The sequence below is a fragment of the Podarcis liolepis genome (assembly GCF_965112155.1).
Source record: "Podarcis liolepis genome assembly, chromosome: 2".
Lineage (NCBI taxonomy): Eukaryota > Metazoa > Chordata > Lepidosauria > Squamata > Lacertidae > Podarcis > Podarcis liolepis.
In genome coordinates this window covers 35,753,537-35,774,919 of record NC_139555.1, presented here as the reverse complement: position 1 = coordinate 35,774,919, position 21,383 = coordinate 35,753,537, and the positions used below count along the sequence as shown (strand labels likewise).

Sequence of the window (21,383 nt, the reverse complement as noted above, 5' to 3'; positions counted from 1 at the left end):
CAGCCGTTAACTGGCTGACGTGCTTCTCGGCCGAGGCAAATGTGTGGCACAATGAGGCTGGCAGGCCAGGACATGCCCATGAAAGGAAGAAGGGGCTTGGGAGAATGAGGCTACCAGTGACCTGAAGCCGCAGGTGCAGCCTGTCCCTTTCACAGCCAGCATGCCAGGAGAACAATTCCTGTCAGCTCTGGCTCCCTTGGCCCACACCCTGGTAGACAGAGTTGTAGTGAACATCTCATGCACCTGTTGGCTCAGTAGGTATGTGTGTGGCTGCCAGTGTATTCTCAGAGCCTCTAGAGGAGGGTCTCAAGCTATCCCTTCCTCCCTCCCTCTCTGCCCCTTGGCTTGTGCACTGGCAAACACCCTAATGTGTTCCTCCATTATTTACTTATGGGATTTATAAACTGCTCACCATTTAGAAATATTGTAGTGGTATGCCAAAAGAGAAATAATACAGTGGTACCTCGGGTTACAAACGTTTCAGGTTATAGACGCTTCAGGTTACAGACTCCGCTAACCTGGAAGTAGTACCTCGGGTTAAGAACTTTACCTCAGGATGACAACAGAAATTGCGGGGTGGTGGCACAGCAGCAGCGGGAGGCCGCATTAGCTAAAGTGGTACCTCAGGTTAAGAATAGTTTCAGGTTAAGGACGGACCTCTAGAACGAATTAAGTTCTTAACCCGAGGTACCACTGTAAATGCAAAGTTAAAACAATAAGAATGCATTAAATCCGTCTGTACTCCCTCTTTGTGGTGTAGCCCCTTTCAGCAGTTCTATGGTGAGAACCGTTAGCTATCTACTGGATGCCCCTTCTGGATTAGTTCCTAGGGGGAGAGGGGGGAAACCCTTTGATCGACAGATGAATTACTGTAGTGCTGAATTTTGGTGAATGTTAATTCTGGAACAGTATTTTTCACCACCAGTCCCAGGAAAATATTTTTTTCACTTCCAAAATGTGACCCGACTTCACTGTCTGTCACTACATTTGTAGGTGGGAAGACCCTTCATAAAGGACAAATGGTCTTCCGCATGGAGCCCCCCCTCCCACCCTCTGATCCAAAGGAGTGTCACATTTAGAATGCCAGAACAAAAGAGAGATGAAATGTGATAATTTGTGTGAAAGATGGACTTTCTTTGGAACTGCCCATCTTGAGGTTGAGGAACACTCAAGGTGCAAAGGTCTGCTTGCTGATGGTTCCTCTCTTTCCACTCCCCCCCCCCCCCACAAAAAGGGTTCTGGTACATTATTATATGCTCAGCATGGATGTATTAACATCTGCCCTTCAGGATTTCAAAGATGAAAATAGAAACACTTGTGTGTGTTGGCATTCTCACTTCAAGGATTATTGCTTGAGCCCCCACTGCGTTACACGTTGCTGAAGGCACTTCTCTGCTCGTGGTTTATGCTGTGTTTATTTAATCTGCAATATAGCCTGACCTTCAGCAGCTTCCAAAGGAACTTTCTTTAAATGCATGCACTTTCTTAAGAATGTTTAATCTTGAGGTGGATCTGCTTGTATTTATGACAGAATAGCAGGCACTCAAAACACATTTACCAACATTTGCTATCGGGGTAATTAGCAATGGAGAATACAGAAGGGAAACGGTGAACTGACATTTTTAGTTCATGCAGGGTTTGTAGGATGAGGAGATGTCACAACTTGTGAAACCTATGGTCGTCCACATGGTGCCAGAGTGCAATTTCCATCATTCCTGACCATTGGCCATACTGGCTGGGGCTGACAGGAGTTGGAATACAACAACATCTGAAGAGCCACTGGTTCCCACCCCTGTTCTAAGGCAGAGGGTTGAAGAGGGGACTCTGTGAACAGGTAAGTGTGTCTATTCCTCTGCTCACTAGCAAAGCCAACGAAGGGTAAGCGTGCAATAGAGGGTCACTGCAGGAATTCGACTACAGGAATCTGTGAGGCATGCATGCCTCATTTGCTTGGTTTGCAGGAGGTAGTGCTTTGCTGCGGCAGCTTTCGCCACGAGACACATTAACAAGGAAGAGTGTATAAATATCCAAAGGTCACTTTCCTCCACTGTATCAGAATATGATGAGCAGCTGCTTTGTTCCATTCGTAATTTATGAATGATCTGGCCATACTTTCAGGTTGTGCAGGGCAGGAGCTGGAAAAACCTGGGGAAATTGCATACAGATATCGCACTGCAGTAAATAATTGCTCAACCAATCATCATCCTTTTACCCAAACAAGTTGACCATTTTTTGTTTTGGTTGTTTGACAATTGTTTGTAAATTGCAAAATCAGAAAATTATAAAAAAGAGAGGGAGAAAAAGTTCCCTCTGTCTACTTTCTCCAAAACACAAACAAAAAAAAGCCCCCAAAACAAGTGAGTTGTCTGTGTGGACTTTAATGTGGGCAGGTGGGCTGCTGTCAGGAATGCTTCCCACCGTACAGCAATTTACTGGTGGAATCAAGTTGGGACAATAGAGATGCCATAAGAGGTTCTTTAAAGAGATGCTTTGGTTTAGATTTCTGCATTGCAGGGTGTTGGACTAGACGACCCCCAGGGTCCCTTTACAATTATATGCTTCTGTAAGCTAGATGTTTTGACAGCTCTATCCACTTCTCCATGATAGTCTGGAGGACCAGCAATAGAAACAGTACAACTCCAATGCACGTAATCCCCAGTGTTCAATAAACACCTGTATTTCCCATTCTATTGCAAGTTGTAATCCAAAACATTTAGTGGGTACCAGGCTGGCGAAGGATGGTCTAGTATTTATCATAACAAGAAGGATAAAACTCTGTATTATATTGGTGCAGCTTTTGAACTCTGAGCCTTGTTTCTCTTCCCTCCCTTAAATCAGGGATGCTGTTATTGTCCACATGGGAGAGAAGAACTGAAATTTTCCAATGTTTTGAAAACCTTGAGCTCATGATTTTCTGGGTAAAGAGTAATTGCCCTAAAAGATGATGACCCAGGTGAGATGGATAAGATTAGATTGCATGTGTGGGGGGGGGGGAGATGGGAAAATGGCACAGTGGGCTCTCAGGCCGCCTGTTCTCACGCTTTGTATCACTGGGGAGGCGTCATGAGGTCACACAAGGAGGGGGGATTGCAGGGAGACTGATGTGTCCTTGCTTGCAGCCAAATAATGAAGGTTTTGTGATTTTATGTTAAGCCACGTGAGGCTTAAATAGTTCTTGAGCTTCTCTCCCTCCTATTTGTCAAGCCCAACCATTGTTAATGCAAAAAGAGGAAGAGGCATTTGCAAAGCAAATGAGCATGCTGGTCAATTTAGGTTTCCACAAGTTAGAAGACAATTAACGAAGGTACTGCTGTATAAGCTGTGTAAGCGAAAATGCCCTAAGTTTACAATGTCTCAGGCAGCAAAATGTCTTGATCGGGCCCTGGACCAGGTGCAGAGCTGAGGTAGAAAATGGCAACCGTACAGGTTGGGAGATAGAAAACTGCTCTAGGTGCTAGTAGGACAGGAAGATAACAGGATCCTGTATTGTGGAAGACCCAGATCTAAATGACTTGTGGACATTGGTTTCATCTACCGGTAAGTATTGAATTATGGTGTTGGAGGAGACTCTTGAGAGTCCCATGGACTGCAAGAAGATCAAACACATCCATTCTTAAGGAAATTAGCCCTGAGTGCTCACTGGAAGGACAGATCGTGAAGCTGAGGCTCCAATACTTTGGCCACCTCATGAGAAGAGAAGACTCCCTGGAAAAGACCCTGATGTTGGGAAAGATTGAGGGCACAAGGAGAAGGGGATGAAAGAGGACGAGATGGTTGGACAGTGTTCTCGAAGCTACCAGCACGAGTTTGACCAAACTGCGGGAGGCAGTGGAAGACAGGAGTGCCTGGCGTGCTCTGGTCCATGGAGTCACGAAGAGTCGGACACGACTAAATGACTAAACAACAACAACAACAAAATATTGCCAGCTTCAGATATGAACTGCTATGGTTTCATCTTGAAATACGAAGCATCTGCTAGCTTTGGATAGGAACGGAAGGCAAAGAAAGCATCTTTCAATTTCTGCATTACCCTATTTGTCACAACAAAGGGGAATACGGTGACATATCAGTGGAGCCTTCACCATTGTGTGCCCATCAACCTCAGCTGTGTCAATTAACTGGGGGAAATTCTCAATCTGTGATTATACGCTTTAGTTGATCTACTAATTATCTTGATTAAATCTTGCCGCCGTAATTATTTCATTTTGCAGCAAAATAGGATCCCAAATGTGAGGATCAAATGACTGTGGCTATTTTTAGCCACACAATAAGATCAAAGTGAATGAGTCAGCCAGAAAGGCCCCCTTGTCCATATGAACCTGGGGGATTCGTCACACGCAATCCTGATCTGAAGACAGGCATCTCCTACAAATGACATGAGTCTCAGTAAACATCCCAACGATATTATTTTCTTTCTTGCACAACGCAGTGCCTTTTGGCCAAACAGTACTGACAAACAGGTTCCCTAGTCATTGTATAGGCGTGGTGGCATGCAAATACACTTGCCTACAATTCACTTCTCATGGTGGCAAATGAAACTGCTGCTCTTTGAATGAGAACCAAAGAAGTACAGGCACACCCTAATAGATATTCATCAGGCATGCCCTTCCTTGGCTCTCTGAAACAATATGAAGTATGCTTTGGGCTCTCCGTAAGGCTGTCTGGTGGTCTAACAAATTTATTCGCTTCATGCTGTGAAAGGAACTGAAAAGCTCCACCCTACTTTCATATTCCCTCTAAAAACATTGAGCCTAATGAATAAAATTATAATTAAATTTGGATCTCACCCTTCATCGAAAGATCTCCTGGCAGTTCACAATGTAAACATACAAAATGAGAACACAAAATACATAATAAAACAAACCAATAGACCCCCTCCTGCAAGCAGCTTTTAAAAGGCCATAGAATGTTAAAAGGCCTGGTTCTAGAGAAATGTTTCTGCTTAAATAGATATTGTTGTTGTTCTTATATAAAGAGGACATATTCTGAATCCACATCCTCTAGGCTCCATTGTGTTTCCCATGACATCATTGGGGTGTGTCACAGTTTATGGCCCTCTGAAAACCTCAGACCCTCCAAACTATGTTGGCAGAGAGGGTCCTACCAATATTTGTGAAGTGCTATGGGTGTGGACAAGGCCATAGGCTCTGGATGCTGTCAAGGTGGTAACATGTTCTGAAAGGGTCTCCCTGAGCAAGACTTTCTCAGTGGGCTTATCTTCTCCTTGTGCCCATTGGTGGCCTCTGCAAGAAGCCACTGTTCCTCTCCCTCTGAGCCCAATCCTCACCATTGCTTAGAGGGAGAAAGGTAATCATGAGAGCAAATAGGGACATCAGCAACAAGGAGGAGAAGTGGACGTACTGGGATCAAACTGAATATGAAGCAAGCAGTTCAGACCCAAGATGCTGTGGCAACAGTTCTCTGGAATTCTGGTGAAGGAAACCCCAGAGCTGTTATATTTTCGACATCAGCTGATAGCTTTTCTTGCAAGTCTCCCCCCCCCCTTTTATTTTTTATTTTGACAAAGTAATAATAATAAATAAGTAAGAATAAAAATGTGCACCCCACCACCGAGACCATTCCATTGTAACTATCCAGCCTCCCAAAATTTCAACCCCTCTTGAGTTGGTTTGACCCCTTTCCATTTTAACAGTACATATTCTTTAAACACCTTCCATATCTCCTCAAAATCATTTCTTCTGCGTATTCCCTGTCTTACCTTAATGGCACGTGTTAATTTATCACTAATAGCTATATCCCACACCTCTTTATACCATTCTTCCATTTTATATTCTGCTTGCCCCTTCCACTTCCTAGCTATCATAATTTGTACAGCTGTCAATAAATTTGTGAGCAAGTCCTTCATAGTTTGTGAACCTTCCACCACATCGTAAATTGATAATAATGCTACCTCTGAACTTTCGGTCAGCTTTAACTCAGTGATTTCTGTTATCTCCTTAAACACCCTTTGCCAGAAAAATTGAACATATTTACACCCCCACCACATGTGAATATAATTCCCTGTTTCCTGGCATCCCCTCCAACATAACACCGAATATTCCTTGTTTATTCCTAGGGGAGCTGAAGGAAGCAGTGGTGTGTCCGCTCTTAAAGAAAACTTCACTAGATCCTTTAGATCTATCCAATTACCTCCCAGTTTCAAATCTTCCATATCTGGGTAAGGTAATTGAGAGAGCGGTTGCTGAACAGTTTGGTAGGTTTCTGGAGGAAACATTGGCTTTAGATCCATTTCAGTCCGGGTTCTGTCCTGGTTTTGGGACCAAGGCAGCTCTGGTCGCCCTAACAGATGATCTCTGTAGACAACTGGATCGAGGTGGGTTGGGACGGCTGATTCTCTTAGATTTGTCAGCAGCCTTTGACATGGTTGATCATGATCTTCTGGACCACCGCCTCGCCGACGTGGGGATACAAGGCATAGCCCGAAAATGGCTGTGCTCCTTTATCTCCGGTCGGGGACAGAGAGAGATGTCGTCGTTCCACTCCTTGGTGTGTGGTGTGCCGCAGGGCGCAATCCTCTCCCGATGCTTTTTAACATCTTTATGCGCCTCGTTGCCCAGATTGTCCGGAGCTTTGGGCTGGGTTGTCATCAATATGCTGATGACACTCAGCTCTATCTGCTGATGGATGGCCACACTGACTCGGCCCTGAACACACTGACCAGATGCTTGGAAGCTGTGACTGGATGGTTTCATGGGAACCGATTGAAACTAAATCATTCGAAGACAGAGGTCCTCTGGCTGGGTCGGGATGGCATGGGAATGAGGGACTAACTCCCTTCTCTTGTGGAGGCCCAATTACTGCCAGTGCCTTCTGTTAAGAGTTTGGGTGTAACCCTTGACGCCTCCCTTTCCATGGAGGCGCAGGTTACAGCAACAGCCAAGGTGACATTTTTCCACCTTCGCTGCATCAAGCAGTTGGTCCCTTACGTTTCCCGCCCCAACCTGGCCACAGTGATCCGTGCGACGGTCACCTCCAGGCTTGACTATTGTAATTCGCTCTAGCCGGGACTGCCCTTGAAGCTGTCCCAGAAACTCCAGCGGGTGCAGAATGCTGCAGCGAGTCTCCTCACGGGGTCTCTGCCATGGGAGCATATTTACCTAGTGCTTTTCCAGCTGCACTGGCTCCCGGTGGAGTACAAGGTCAGATTTAAGGTGCTGGTTTTGACCTTTAAAGCCCTTCATGGCTTAGGACCCTCATACCTATGGGACCGCCTCTCCACGGAGGACCTTAAGGTCCATAAACAGCAACACCCTAAAGGTCCCGAGCCCTAAGGATGTCAGATTAGCCTCAACCAGAGCCAGGGCCTTTTCAACACTGTCTCCAGCCTGGTAGAACACTCTGCCTCATGAGACCAGGGCCCTGCAGGATCTGATTTCTTTCTGCAGAACCTGTAAGACAGACCTGGCCTTTGGCTTAGAATCAATTTGATTCCCTCCCCCTCTTTCTTTTTTCCTTTCTCCTTCTATGTTGGAACTCCTATTTGGGGACTTCCCTGGCTTTTTTCTGGCCCATGTAGGACCAGTCTGGATAGTTAGCCTTGGTGAAGACTTGATGTTTAAATCCCAAAAAAAGTTTTTGATTGAGTTCCACTGAAATGAGGTTGCATTTTAATGTTTTAATGTATTTTAATCTTGATTTTTAAGCTGTATTTCAATTAAATTGTTCTTATATTTGGTGTTAGCCACCCTGAGTCCGGTCTTGGCTGGGGAGGGTGGGGTATAAATAAATTTATTATTATTATTATTATTATTATTATTATTATTATTATTATTATTAGATTTAAATATATTTTATTTCTGCAGCTTTTCATTCTTGGTTCAATACAGTTTTATGATCTGTATTACATTTTATATTCTGTGTCTTTACATTACTCAGGTATTCTCTGTCTGATTGCGGAGGAGTTTATATGTACAGTGTGGAAAAAGTGAATAGAGAAGTGTTCCTCCTCCCTCATAACACTGGAGCTCAAGGACATCCATTGAAACGGAATGTTGGACCATTCAGAACAGAAGAAAGTACTTCTTCACAGAGCGCAACTATGGAATTCGCTCCCACAAGAGGCAGTGATGGCCACCAACTTGGATAGCTTTTAAAAAAGGATTAGAGAAATTCATGGGGGATAAGGCTATCAGGGGCTGCTAACCCTGATGGCTATATTTCACCTTCACTGGCAGAGGCAGAATGCTTCTGAATACCAGTTGCTGGAAACTGTGGAAGGGGAAGAGTGCTGTTGTGCACAAGTCCTGCTTGCAGGCTTTTCTTGGCATCTGGTTGGTCAATATAAGAACAGGAAGCTGGACTTGGAGGCCGGCTGGCCTGATCCAGAAGGCTCTTTTTATGCTTGTATAAATTCTGAAATTAAAAAATGAGATTGATGCCCTCAGCAGAGGATGGTGTCTTGCCACAAGTGTCAACAGCCTGGTTGCCTTTTGTAAATGGAATGGTGGGGGCGCCATTTTGTCCTTTGCCTCAGGCAGCAAAATGTATTGGGTTGGCTCTGTATACTATGTTGCAATAGCCCAGAACTATGAAATGTTCACAGATGGCATTGGTGTGACATGTGAAGCATGACTCAAAAGATTATATTGTGTTAGACTGATATATGATAATTATCATAGCCACCACATTCGTGGCAGTTGTGACAGCCTGGCATATATAGATGGCAGAAAGGGGGAAATCTCAAGCCTGGATCTCCCCCTCTGAAAATCCAGGATTTTTGCCAGAGTTGTTAGGAGCATAGTGGGCCCCCTTCTGCCCTAGTAGTTCGGCAACTTCTCTGTGTGGCTTGTAAGAGGCCAGCCGTGGGGCAGCTAATTTCCGCTCTTTTCTAACCCTCCTTCTCCTCCTCTTCCAGCTGTGACTTTGTTGCTGGGCTCCTGTCTGGCAAGAATTTGGCTCTTCACCTTTTATCCTCCGGAGTGTTTCTTTAAGAAGGACGAAATATGTGGTGCTTTAATCACTCCCCTCCCTCCTCATGCTTCTCTGGAGTAACAGCCTGGTTTCTTCTCAGGAGATATAATGCTTTGGCCAGAAATGAAAAAACTCCGGCCAGTAGCACAACAGTAGCTCCTGCTTCCCTGTTCCAGTCCTGTCCTCACCCTTTCCCTAGTCAAACACTCTGATGCTTATGGTCAGATAGTAACCAGAAAGTCCCTCCCCAAGGGTCTTAAGAACAAGCAGAGAAAAGAAAAGAATGCAATGTCACAAAAGGAAATGAAGCAGGCATTCCTTCCCTCACAATCTGTGTTCAGGTAAACCTCACCTAGTTGGACACCAGCTAGACGAAAGCACGATACCCAGGAATAAAGAGGTGTGGGTGTAAAACACCCACACCTCTTAGTTATGTATGTGGAATATATGTGGCTATTCTTATTTTGGCCAGGAAAACACCATTAGGCCATTAGGTTGGTTTGTACATAACCTAGGGTGAATTGTAGGGCTGAGGGCCCATGTTCCTTCCTCTTTCCCCTTATGTCCTAGGGGCCAAACTCTCTCCCCCCCAATATTTTTGTGGGGCGGGGTGGGTCCCCCAATGGCAGCAGCAGCAGCAGCAAGGGGAGCTGTCAGCCATTGAAGCCATACTGGCGCTGCGTTTGGCTCTGCCCCGACACCTCCTGACATTGTATGTGGAGCCACACATGTAAATTTCACCTTTGTGCAGTAAGCTAGTTTCTACACACACACACACACACACACACACACACACACACCTCTTTATCCTCCATCCATGCAAGTGAAAGGCATCATCAGAGATTGGGGACACATTTCAAGGGCACATTCCAGCCAGGCAAAAACACTCAAGGAGAGTGCAAAGAAGAGATGGAGAGGATTGCTACCTGAGAGAGAGTGTATGAGGTGAAGGGAATCCCATGAGTCAAATCAAGAGGACTGGGGGGTTGCATCTGGCCCCCAGGCCTGAGATTCTTCACCCCTGATGTGCATGTTTACTCAGAAGGTAGTCCCACTGTGTGCAGTTGGGCTTACTCCCAGGTAAGTGGGCATAGAATCATAGAATTGCAGAGTTGGAAGGGACCACGAGGGCCATCTAGTTCAACCCCCGGCAATGCAGGAATCTTTTTGCCCAACATAGGGTTTGAACCCACGACCCTGAGATTAAGAGTCTCATGCTCTACCAATTGAGCTATTCCAGCCTCCAGCATCTTGTGTGGTGTTAAATAACAGTTAAAAACACAATGGCAAAAAGTGGTGCCAAGTGGAGCTCTCCCTTTCTCATACCTGCATTGGTGGGGGACAATGTTTGACCGGATTGCAGCCAGGGAGGGAAGGGATAACCCCCATTCCTTGTGCCCCTCCACATCTATAACAGAATAAAGAAAAACTAGATGTAGCTGTAAACTACACATTTAGTGCAATATAAAAAAATTCCTTCCAGTAGCACCTTAAAGACCAACTAAGTTAGTTCTTGGTATGAGCTTTCGTGTGCATGCACACTTCTTCAGATACACAGTGTATCTGTATGCTTTGTTTGTTGCATGCACACTTCTTCAGATATACGCATGCACACGAAAGCTCATACCAAGAATTAACTTAGTTGGTCTTTAAGGTGCTACTGGAAGGAATTTTTTTATTTTGACTATGGCAGACCAACACAGCTACCTATCTGTAATTTAATGCAATGTGAGCCTTGGCTCTCATGACTCCACCTCATGATAGGGCCAGTGCTATTCCAGCTGATACCTTTCCTTGCAATTGCTTTCTCACATTGTGTCCCTAAACCAGTTATGGGGAAAGCTGCCTTCTGAACAAACCCCAAAATACATGTACGGCATAAAATGGAGTCTGGTTAACTGACACCTCTAGCAAAAAGTTTTTTAGTATAAGCTGGTACACTGCTGAGTGCACAGTATATGAAACAATTGTACAGTGAATAGGATTACTGGCTTATTTCACAGAGGCCTAATCTGGAATAACTTTCCGCTTGTAACATCTCCATCTGAAAGAGTCAATGAACTCCCTGCCAGGTAGTGTATTTCCCCATTCTCCAACACATTTTTGCGGTGTGTGTACTGCTGTTTGCTAAGTGGATTAGGAGTCAGGACATAGTATTTACTTTTATCTGAGTTGCATCAAGAATAGCTTGCCCCCTACCTGAAAGGAATGTCCCAATTAAATTACAAATGGCATATCCTAAGTGTAAGGACTGAAGTTTGAATGATTGGTTGGAACAAACAAAGCATTCAACCCTCACTATTCCCTCTTCAAAACTGGTACATAGGGGACACCTAGTGGAAAAGACATGTTGGTTGAGTACATTAAAAAACGAGCAAACCCCGGTTTTAGCATGTCACTAATTTCTTGTTGCATTTGTAATATCACTAAAGTGGCATCTAATTTTTGTTCCTTCTGTAAGAAGTAACCAAGGCTTACTGGTTGCAAAAGGCTATATGTTGTTACCCATTTGAATGCCTGAAGATTTGTGTCAAACCCCCCCCCCCCCTTATTTAGTGTTTAGAACCTCGATTACAAATAATGCACCCTTGTTTTTTCTCTCTAAGCATCCAAGCATCTTGGCATCTATGCCACAAGAAAACAACCGCAGAAGGAGAATTGTCAAGAGGAAGCTTTTTGATGTGTACTGATTTGAACTCCTAAAACAAGAGATAGTGTCTAGGGACTTATTCCCATCTCCATGTGCAGGGATTACAGCGTTCAGTTCTTTTTAATAATAATTGGCTTCATGTGAGTCAGCTATACCTCTGCAGAAAGTTAGGACCCAAATGGTCCTTTAACTGCCCATTTTTTATCTAGAGCAGAAGAAACAGCTCACATTGTACAACAGTAATGAATGTCCTTCTGATTTATTGTGGTGTTTTCCATCCAAGAAACGCAACACATGTAAAGGGTATGTGTTTGTAATGTGTACAACGCCCTGTGAGAATCAAACTAATGCAGCAACATCTTTTGCTTTAAAATTGTTTATTTCTATACAACTCCTTAGATTTGAGGACATTTTCACAGGTGATCCAAACAGATTGCCACTGGCTGCCGTCTCTGGGCGGCATTAGCTGCCTCTTTTAACATGGAGGAAGCCTGAGAGAGTCATAGGTTCTCAGCGTTCCAACCCCAGGCCCCTTCCGCGCGCGCGCGCTTGCGCACTACCGCACCAAGCTCTCAGAACTCCTTTCATCTCTCAAAAGTTCCGCGCGTTCCCCCCACCCCACCCGCACGCGCTCGCGGGGCGGGGCTCCGTTCGGTTCCTGTCAGGTGGCACCTTCGCCCGCCACTCTTAAGATGGCGGCCGCCCCATGCCGGGAGAGGGCGGGGAATGAGGCGGAAGTGCAAGCGGGTAGTGTTGACAGGGAGCTATAGCTATTGAAGCGGCCTTTGCCTGCGGAGTTGCTGAAGGGGGAGAAGCGCCTTGGTGTCAGGATGATTCCGACGGAGGAGGCGTCCGCCCGGAGAAGGGAAATAGAAGAGAAGCTGAAGCAGGTGGGCGGCACCTCACTGTGCATCCCCCCCAGCATCGTCCTCTCAGCCTCGCCCTCGTTGGGCTGAGGCGTCGGGCCCTGCTCTGCCCCCCCTTTAAATCCCCCCCCTCCAGTCTTCGGTTCCCCCTGCGTGGTTCACTGCCTTCCTCAGAGACCACAAGCCCAAACCCCTGCCCTTAACCTGGGACTCAGTTCCAGTGAGCTCAGGGGGGCTTCCTTCCAAGTAAATACAGGACTGGGTTGTGAGTGATTCCCTAAAACCAAGTGGGGGGTAGGGAGTTGGGAGGGAAAGCTCACTACATGGTAAGATTGCCACTTGTTTACTGTACTTCCCCTGTAAACTGCCTGTGTGACACCCTGAAATACAACTATTTTCTTGGTTCTCTAAATGAAGGGAAAATCTTCCCCTGTTAATTGTTTTCTGTGCTTAACGGCACAAATAAGCCTGGCTGTTTTGTTTCTTTGTGTCCTTTACACGTTGTCCCAATAACTGGGTGGCTTCCAATAAATAAAAAAAACTCAAGACAGAATTGCAACACTAAGGAACTGATGCAGCACAAAACCAGAAGAAAACGAGTGCAACCGAGTTTGCAGCAGCACCAAATTATTGCAGACATTTAAAGTCCAAGATGTAAAAATCAGTAAACGGTATTAAGGCTACGAAGGTTGACAAGCCAATGTTTTCGTGTTGCATGAACGTGCTCCAAAATGTTTAGAGGTAGTCCCAAGATCCAGGAGTACAGTCTTCCCCAGCACCTTTTACAAGAGAGTGTTTCTCTAAACTCTGTGGTTCAGAGAGCGTTGTGCCAAATTGGAAATACTTTAAAATATCATGAAAAGGTATATTGGTTAAAGCTGCTTTTTAAAATTTTGTTTAAATTCATACCCAAATCTTTAAAAATTTCATTTACATTAAAACATATAAAAGAAACACCCTGGTACCATTTTCCAAGTCTGCTAAGCATCTAGAAAAGTAGTTCAAGAGCCAGAATAATTGGTTGTGTCTTTCCTCCTCTCTTGCAACGACAGGAAGAAGAAACATTGTCTTTCATTAGAGATAGTTTAGAAAAAAGTGACCAGCTCACAAAAAACATGGTAAGTTTGCATAACATGCATTTTATTTTAAAGTGGAGCATAAATATATTATAGTGCAATCCTATGTGTGTATGTACTGGGAAGTAAGTCCCACTGAATTCAGTGGATCTTATTCCCTAGTAAGTGTGCCTTACAGTGCAGTCCTAATACATGTTAACTGAGAAATAAGCTGCATTGAGTTAAATGGAACTTAACTCCCCGGTAAGTGTGCATAAGATTGCAGTGTAAATCTCAGTTTATGTTGTGTTTCACTTGATGGAACTGCAAACTAAAATACAGCAATGCAGGTGGTTATTGTTGAAGGAAATGGACCCCACTGTGTACATGAAATATCTCTGGTTTTGTTTTTTAGGTTTCCATTCTCTCATCTTTTGAAAGCCGTCTGATGAAGCTGGAGAATTCAATAATCCCTGTACATAAGCAGACTGAGAATCTTCAGCGCCTGCAGGAGAACGTTGAGAAGACATTGTTCTGTTTGGATCACGTTATAAGTTATTACCATGTAGCAAAAGACACAGAGAAAATTATAAGGGAAGGGTGAGTTGTGTTTCAGGACCCTCAATATCTTTGTGAGGTCTGTTCTTTTTTTTCAGTGTCAGTCTCTTCACCTTTCTTTTACCACCTTGAATAATCTAATTAATTTTAAGAATGGTGGTTGAATTACAGAAGGCAACTGGAGATAGGCATTTTAAGTTATAAGAAACATGGCATCCCCTTTTATTAAGAAAATAAACCTGACAGTAGTTATGAGCAGGCTTTCCCCAGTTGTCCCATTGGTTTTAGAATAATATCTCTGAGGAGGTACATCAGAGCACACCCCTTTCAGGTTTCAGGGGATGAAAATTCAAGGCACAACTGTTAAATATCACCTTTCTGGTCCAATATAAATTGTGATCATTTTTAAAGCACTCTGCTGTTTTATGCATGCATCTATTATTGTAGATTTCATCACAGAACCATAGAGTTGGAAGGGACCCTAAGGGGCATCTATCCCAAACCCTTGCATTGCAGGAATCTCAGCTAAAGCATCCGTGGCAGATAACCATCCAACCTCTGCTTAAAAACCTCCAGTGAGGGAGAGTCCACCACCTTCCAAGGGTGTCCGTTCCACTGTAGAGCATTAAACATCAGATGAATTGTTTTATATTATTTAGTGTTGGTTTAAAGCACATAGAGCAGAGCATAAAGAGGGTTAAACTATATAAATAAGATCATTTTGTTGGAGCATAGTGAAGTGACAGCCTGGTTTCCCCCCCACCGAGGACTTCAGATAGATGCAGTTATTTACCCTTTGCCTAAAAATATCCCTACCACTTGTCTAGGCCAATGTCTCAAAGAAAACTCTTCAACTGAAGCTGGTGACCTGGCACCTAATGACAAATCATAGGTCAAAAGGTTGTTTATTTGGGCTGTAATGTATGCCAGCTATCCTTGTAACTTACATACTTTAATTCCATCAGTGATGGCAGACTTTCTTGTTGGGAAGAAAAATTACAGGATATTATTATTATTATTATTATTCTCTGGGAGAAAATGGTAAGCCAGCTTCATAGGGATTTTATGGTAAGCAGTTGCCTCTTCATTTTGCTTTGTTGTTGAACCAGATGTATTTTTAATTGCAGCCCTACAGGAAGATTGGAGGAGTATTTGACCTGCATGGCTAAAATTCAGAAGGCTGTGGAGTATTTCCAAGACAACAATCCTGACAGCCCAGAGCTTAATAGAGTGGTATGTAAAGCAGTTGCACACGGGACTACTGACTACAGATTCATCTCTCTTCAGAGCTCTCCTTGCTTTCTCCGTTTAGGTTTTGCTCCATTTGGAAGCAAATATCAACACATCATAATCTCTCTGAAGATAGTTATCCAGAATGACATATGAGCACACCTACATTTTGTTTTTGAGATTTCCTCAGAGAAGCAGACTCTGCAGAAGCCCCAAACTGTCTGTGTTTAAAAAAGAAACATGCACAAAAATGTTTTGATACAGAAATTTATAAAATAGAAAATGGTGCTCACTTACATGTAATATTTCCCTTCTCCTTTACAGAGCGATTTATGCCAAATATTAAAAATGGATTTTGAGCAGATGATTTTAAAGTGGGGGGAAATACTGTATCGTACTGCTGGGAATCAGAAGTGGGGAATTCAGGCTTTGTGGCCATTGTGAAAACAGGATACTGGGCTAAGATGGGCCATTGGCCTGATCCAGCAAACTTTTTTTTGAAAAAGTTCTTATGCCAAATCTCCAGCTTAGGAGGTGAAAGAGCTATCTGGTAGTCCTGCAGGTGTGTCTTCTGAAAGGAAAACAGACATATTTGGATGCAAATGCACTGTGCGGAAGCCGAACAGTGCTGTTTTACCCCCTTAAAACCAATAGTTCTTACAGCTAATCTTTTTCATATATGTTATTCCAACCAGAAATTGTTGTTCGAGAAGGGGAAGGAGTCTCTGGAGTCTGAATTTCGTAGCCTTATGGCACGACACTCTAAACCAGTTCCACCAATCCTTATCCTGGATCTCATCACTTTGGATGATGAAATGGAATTGCAGGAAGATGTGACATTAGAACACCTCCCTGAGAGTGTTCTGCAGGACATTGTCCGTATTTCTGGTTGGCTGGTGGAGTATGGGAGGAACCAAGGTAAGTCGTGAAGTGATTAGTTGTCTTTCTTTTTCTTTCTTTCTTTTAAGCTTCAGGCAGTCATCTAAGACCTCCTTATTTTGCTAAGCTTTCAGTGTGGGTTAAAGGTTGGTCTTGCTGTTTTTATGCTGAATTAATTTTCTTCTCTTCTTGAGTTTATTGTATGCAATTGATCTGAATAGTTTGGACAGCCTTACTGCATTCCGTGCATTTTAAGACATCAGCAGTGGTTGAGGTTACATTCGTCTATAATATTTGAATTAGTTGTGGTCACCTCATTTATGATACATGAACATATTCTGATATTTGTTTCCCCAACTCATCCTGTTAGCTTTGCATATTCCATGCAACTCCCAGGATTCTGTGGGGGAAACCATGACTGTCAGAGTGGTATAAATATTCTTCAAATGTATGGTGTGGTTTGTTTGAGCCCCAGTTCAGGCATAATGCAAATCCCAAGGATCATGGCTCCTGCTCATGACCAAAGTGGAAGTAAACCATGAACCTTGGCTTACCAGGACATGCAAATCAATACCACTGTGTGGCATAAATCTTCAAAGCCCTTATTTTAAAGTGACTGAATTTGCATGTATTATAAAACTTGTCAACCTAATACTAAGATCAATTATGGCTTATGCAGCAAAGGTGCATTTTTAAAAAACCAGTTTGTGTGTAGTAGGCAAAGATGCACAGCTGGACACCCCTGCCCTGGGTCTCATCTGTTGTTTTTCATCTGTAGTTATAATTCTACTGTGTGCACTTGTGCACTGAGCCTGGAATAGGCTCATTGATTTTTTTTCCCCACTTCACTAGTCCACAACCTTCAAAATCCCCTGGGTGTCTGTTTTTTGTCTGCCTTCTGAGCAGAGGATGGTTATTTTTGTGATGATATTGCCAGTAGATGCAGGCTAATATGGAATAGAAAATGAAAACATATCCTTTGCCCTGCATAAAACTCCAGGTGGAACATTTTGTGTGCCAGCTTTTAAAAACAATGCTAAGCATCAAAAAGTGTTCTGGAGTTCATTATGCTTCATCTATTCTACACAATCTTGTTGTAATCCTTATAATGACCCTGTTTGATATATTATTATTAACATTATTAACATTATTATTATTATCATCATCATCACTATATTGAGAATGAAAGAATGAGAAAGGGTAGTAGTCTATTGCCTACGCAAATTCAGAAAGGTCAGTTTACTTCTAAGGTGTTCCTGCTTCTATAAAAATTAACTGTCAGCTACTATTCTGAAATTCCTACTGTGAAACTCTAATTGCTCTTTGTGATTATTACAGTAATGTATTATTATAGTACTATGTGTATAGGATGTATACTCTGACTATTAGTTACTACAACCCTAATCTATGAAGCTCTCTTGTAGCCTGAACTAAGCCCTGTGGGCATCAGTTGTATGACATGGTTTTTCTTGTGGTGCAGGATTTAACTGGCTGTTTGAGGAGGAGCATCTGTCTGCAGGAGCCCAGAGAGGAAGCCTAAAGAGGGAGCACAGAACGGGGTCTTACACCAGCATAGCCTCTAGGGAGAGCACTGTAGGGCGAGAATTAGAACACAACCGTAGTAAGTGTAGGAAGCTTAGTTTTAGAAAGCATCTGGGAGTGATGTAGAATACAAAACTACTTTCATGTGCACTGAAAAGAATTCTATAGCTTTTTTACAAAGTAACTATGGTCTAAACCACTGAGCCTAGGGCTTGCCAATCAGAAGGTTGGCGGTTCGAATCCCTGCGACGGGATGAGCTCCAGTTGCTCGGTCCCTGCTCCTGCCCACCTAGCAGTTTGAAAGCGCGTCAAAGCGGGAAGGTAAATGGCGTTTCCATGTGCTGCTCTGGTTTGCCAGAAGCAGCTTAGTCATGCTGGCCACATGACCCGGAAGCTGTACGCCAGCTCCCTCAACCAGTAACGCGAGATGAGCACCACAACCCCAGAGTTGCCTGCGACTGGACCTAACGGTCAGGGGTCCCTTTATCTTTACCTTTTAACTAGTAGAAGTGGTCTGATTTTACTATAGTAGTAATATGTTGTTGTTTTTTAACATATTGGTGTTAAAATATTTCTATCAACAACTAATGCAATTTTCAAACAAGTTTGCTTTGTTTTTCTTTTTTCAGCAGGATTTTTTTACTAACTTAGTATCTACTGGCTTAGCCACACATTCATATGAATAAACCTTAAGATGCACCAGACACGCATTTTGATGTACTGGTGTACTGAAGTTTATTTCAATTAATACTAAATAAGCAAGTTTTATCTGAACACGGAATATAAAATTTATAATTCAAATTTATGGATTATATTGTTTGAAGATTGGCGTTCGTTTTTCCATTAAGCAAGAAATGCTATCAAATTTTAAAGGAAATCATTTTTGATTCCCTCCAAATCATGATAGCTTTGATAATATCAAATGTGGTTTGGAACAAAAAAACTAACTGCTGATGTACACTACTAAGTGCATGTATATTTCTTCCTAGACTTCATGAATGTTTACTATCAGATCCGTTCCAGCCAGTTGGATCGTTCCATCAAAGGACTGAAGGAGCATTTCCGGAAAAATAGCTCTTCCTCGGGGGTCCCATATTCCCCTGCCATTCAGAACAAGAGGAAGGACACACCAACTAAAAAGCCCATCAAAAGACCAGGTTAGTCCGAAGTGTTACATGCCAGTTCCTTGGATTTGTTCTGGAAGCTCCAGGCTTAATAGTCTTGCTTTTTAATCAGTCTGTTCATCTGATGGAGTTCTCTTTGTCTTGTGATGTTTGGTTTTTCATTAGGTATTTTCTAGATGTTTCCATTTTGGTTGGATGCCTACATAAATTTCCAGATTGCTGTGAAGAGCCCCTTAAATAAAAGCTGCATTGTGTTCTTTTCTTTCTTTTTTTAATGAAATGTTTATAAGGAAAGTGATGTATGGAGGACCCAACATTCCCTGGGCCACTTCCAAGACTTTGAGATGCCCATCATATTTCACTGGCCCCAGTAGACATGCTTGCAGATACAGCAAGCATTTTAACACACTCTATGAATCTAGACGGAAGATCTGTGAATCTAGACAGAAGGTTTTTGTACTGTGTTCCTTGAACCATCAGTCTCAGCAAGAGTGCCCAGGTGACATTGGGGGCAGATGGGCTCTGCTATTGTCATTAGTATGAAAAAGCTAGAGTCTGTTATAATTCCTCCATTGTCACAGGCTGTGCTAGCTGAAGAAAATTGCTTTTTTGCCAAATATTCATGCACATATTTCTCAAGTGTAGATGCTAGAGTGATTTCCTTCATGGAACTCCCCACTGCCCACTGTTGGTGATGTGGAACCTCAATAAAATTGCAAAATAAAAATCCCTTTGCTGAACTTTCACCCACAGCAAGTACTGTGTGGAGCAAAGGGCTTAATTTTTAAGGGTTCCTTGATTATAGCAGTTGCTGTAAGTATTTAAAAGATTCTCACACCAAGAGTTATTTGAAATCTCCTGAGTGCTGGCTCTTTGTTAAGATTTTCTTGCTATTTGACTGCTCTAGGCTGTTGGTCTTTACATCATGGGCATAGCCAAGGTGGGGTGGCAAGGGGGGCAGCTGCCCACCTAGATCAAATAAAACAATAGAAATACTTAATTAACTGACCAGTCACGTTCGTTCTGCCCCCCCCCACAAAGTCCTGCCCCCCCTAACAAAAATCCTGACTACACCCATGCTTTACATACAAGTGTAGAGTGTAGCTGTTTTATTGATTAAAAATGATAACTATCTGAAAGAGAAAACAATGTTTAAGGAAGTAGGTATTTATACCAGCTTCATCTTCTGTTTATCCAGATCAGTTCAAAGCATTGCGTAGTGTGTCTGGGGAAAAAGATAATAATTTTACTGGATGAAACTAAGAATTATAAATGTTCTCCCAATCTATAGAAATAATAGACAAGTAGGAGATTTGTAGAACAGTCAGAGACTGAGTTATGAGGCATTACAATAGCATGTTATAATTGTTCTATGTCTTTGTTTTTGTTTTTATAATCCTTATGTGAATGACAGTCCTCATCCCAGGTAAAGTGTGTGTTCTGTGTGTCTCTTTTGCAGCTTGACAGACCTTAACTAAACATCTATGTGCTAAGATGCCATTGCAGACCTATTACTAGTGCTAGCAAAGTCTGTGCTTGGGTTTTTTCAAGGGGATATTTGCCTATGGAGGGGCATAGTTACAATGCCCTGGAGTTCTTCCTGAAAGCTGACTGTGCTAAGAGAGAAGCTGAGGAGGTTTGGGGTCAGATTTTTAAATTAAAGCCAGGTCCACTGTCCATGTGTACATATACATTGACTAGACTATCAGACATTTTACCTCTCGGTAAGATGTAAGCAAATGTTAATTTACTGAGAGCAATATATTACTTACTGCCAATGATGTTTTTGTTTTTCCAACCCTGAGACTAAAACTCCTGTTTTGTCTGAGACATACCACTTTATCTGGTATGTAAGGCAGTAGATGCAGTGAAGTCATTCTTGTCTGACTGCCTTTGATATTTTCAAACCAGTGGATTGGTACAGTTGTGTGAATTGTAGGGACAATTCAGTGGACCACACGAGACTAATTAACATCCTTAAATAATTTTATCATGTGTGCTAACCATTTGCCTACAGCACCTATAATGCCAAACTGAATGAAACACGTATTTCTGACATTCTGGATGTGCTCGGTCTGCTAGCTTTCTCAGTTGGTGATCAACTAGAAACCTGGAAAATGATCAATCCCAACTAACTGTGTGTGTTTGAAACAGACCTGCAGAGAAGCAAATCTTAAAAGATAATGACAGATAATTGTGCCATATAATTATTTGACAGATACTGAATCACTCAGTTTTATTCCCCAAAACTATTCAGCTTTCAAGGGCAGCTCTTCACGTGACATTCTAATGTCTCTGTCAAAATTGTCGCTCTTGGTTTCTTTTGTCGGAATGTAATCATCCCTTATTTTGTCTCTTATCTGTCTTGAATGATGGGCAAAGAAGCAACTGTTCCATTTTCTGTGCTGCTGCTTGAAAAAATCATGTTCACTCCACCACCCCCAGCCAATGTTTAGCTTCTAGTTAGTGTTCCATGGCTCTAATGGAAGGGTATCTCTGTACTACATGCCTATTTTAATCCCATACATTGAATGAGTTAAAACCTTGC

At 42.9% G+C, this 21,383-nt stretch overlaps 1 protein-coding gene across 19 annotated transcripts in view; it reads left to right on the top strand.

The window, feature by feature from the left end:
- The first annotated feature begins 12,235 nt into the window (after positions 1 to 12,235).
- The window catches only part of EXOC7 (exocyst complex component 7), a 32,083-nt gene continuing 22,935 nt past the window's right edge, over positions 12,236 to 21,383 (top strand). For 7 of the 19 annotated variants that reach the window (XM_083487530.1, XM_083487529.1, XM_083487528.1 and 4 more), the window contains exons 1-6: positions 12,236 to 12,471; positions 13,500 to 13,565; positions 13,918 to 14,102; positions 15,188 to 15,293; positions 15,986 to 16,208; positions 18,701 to 18,868. In XM_083487530.1, coding sequence (XP_083343656.1) covers positions 12,412 to 12,471; positions 13,500 to 13,565; positions 13,918 to 14,102; positions 15,188 to 15,293; positions 15,986 to 16,208; positions 18,701 to 18,868 — 808 coding nt within the window. In that variant the 5' untranslated portion in view covers positions 12,236 to 12,411. Of the gene's footprint in view, positions 12,472 to 13,499; positions 13,566 to 13,917; positions 14,103 to 15,187; positions 15,294 to 15,985; positions 16,209 to 17,649; positions 17,791 to 18,700; positions 18,869 to 20,249; positions 20,262 to 21,383 lie in introns of all 19 variants that reach the window. The other 12 variants (XM_083487535.1, XM_083487533.1, XM_083487532.1 and 9 more) reach the window with 5 other exon arrangements.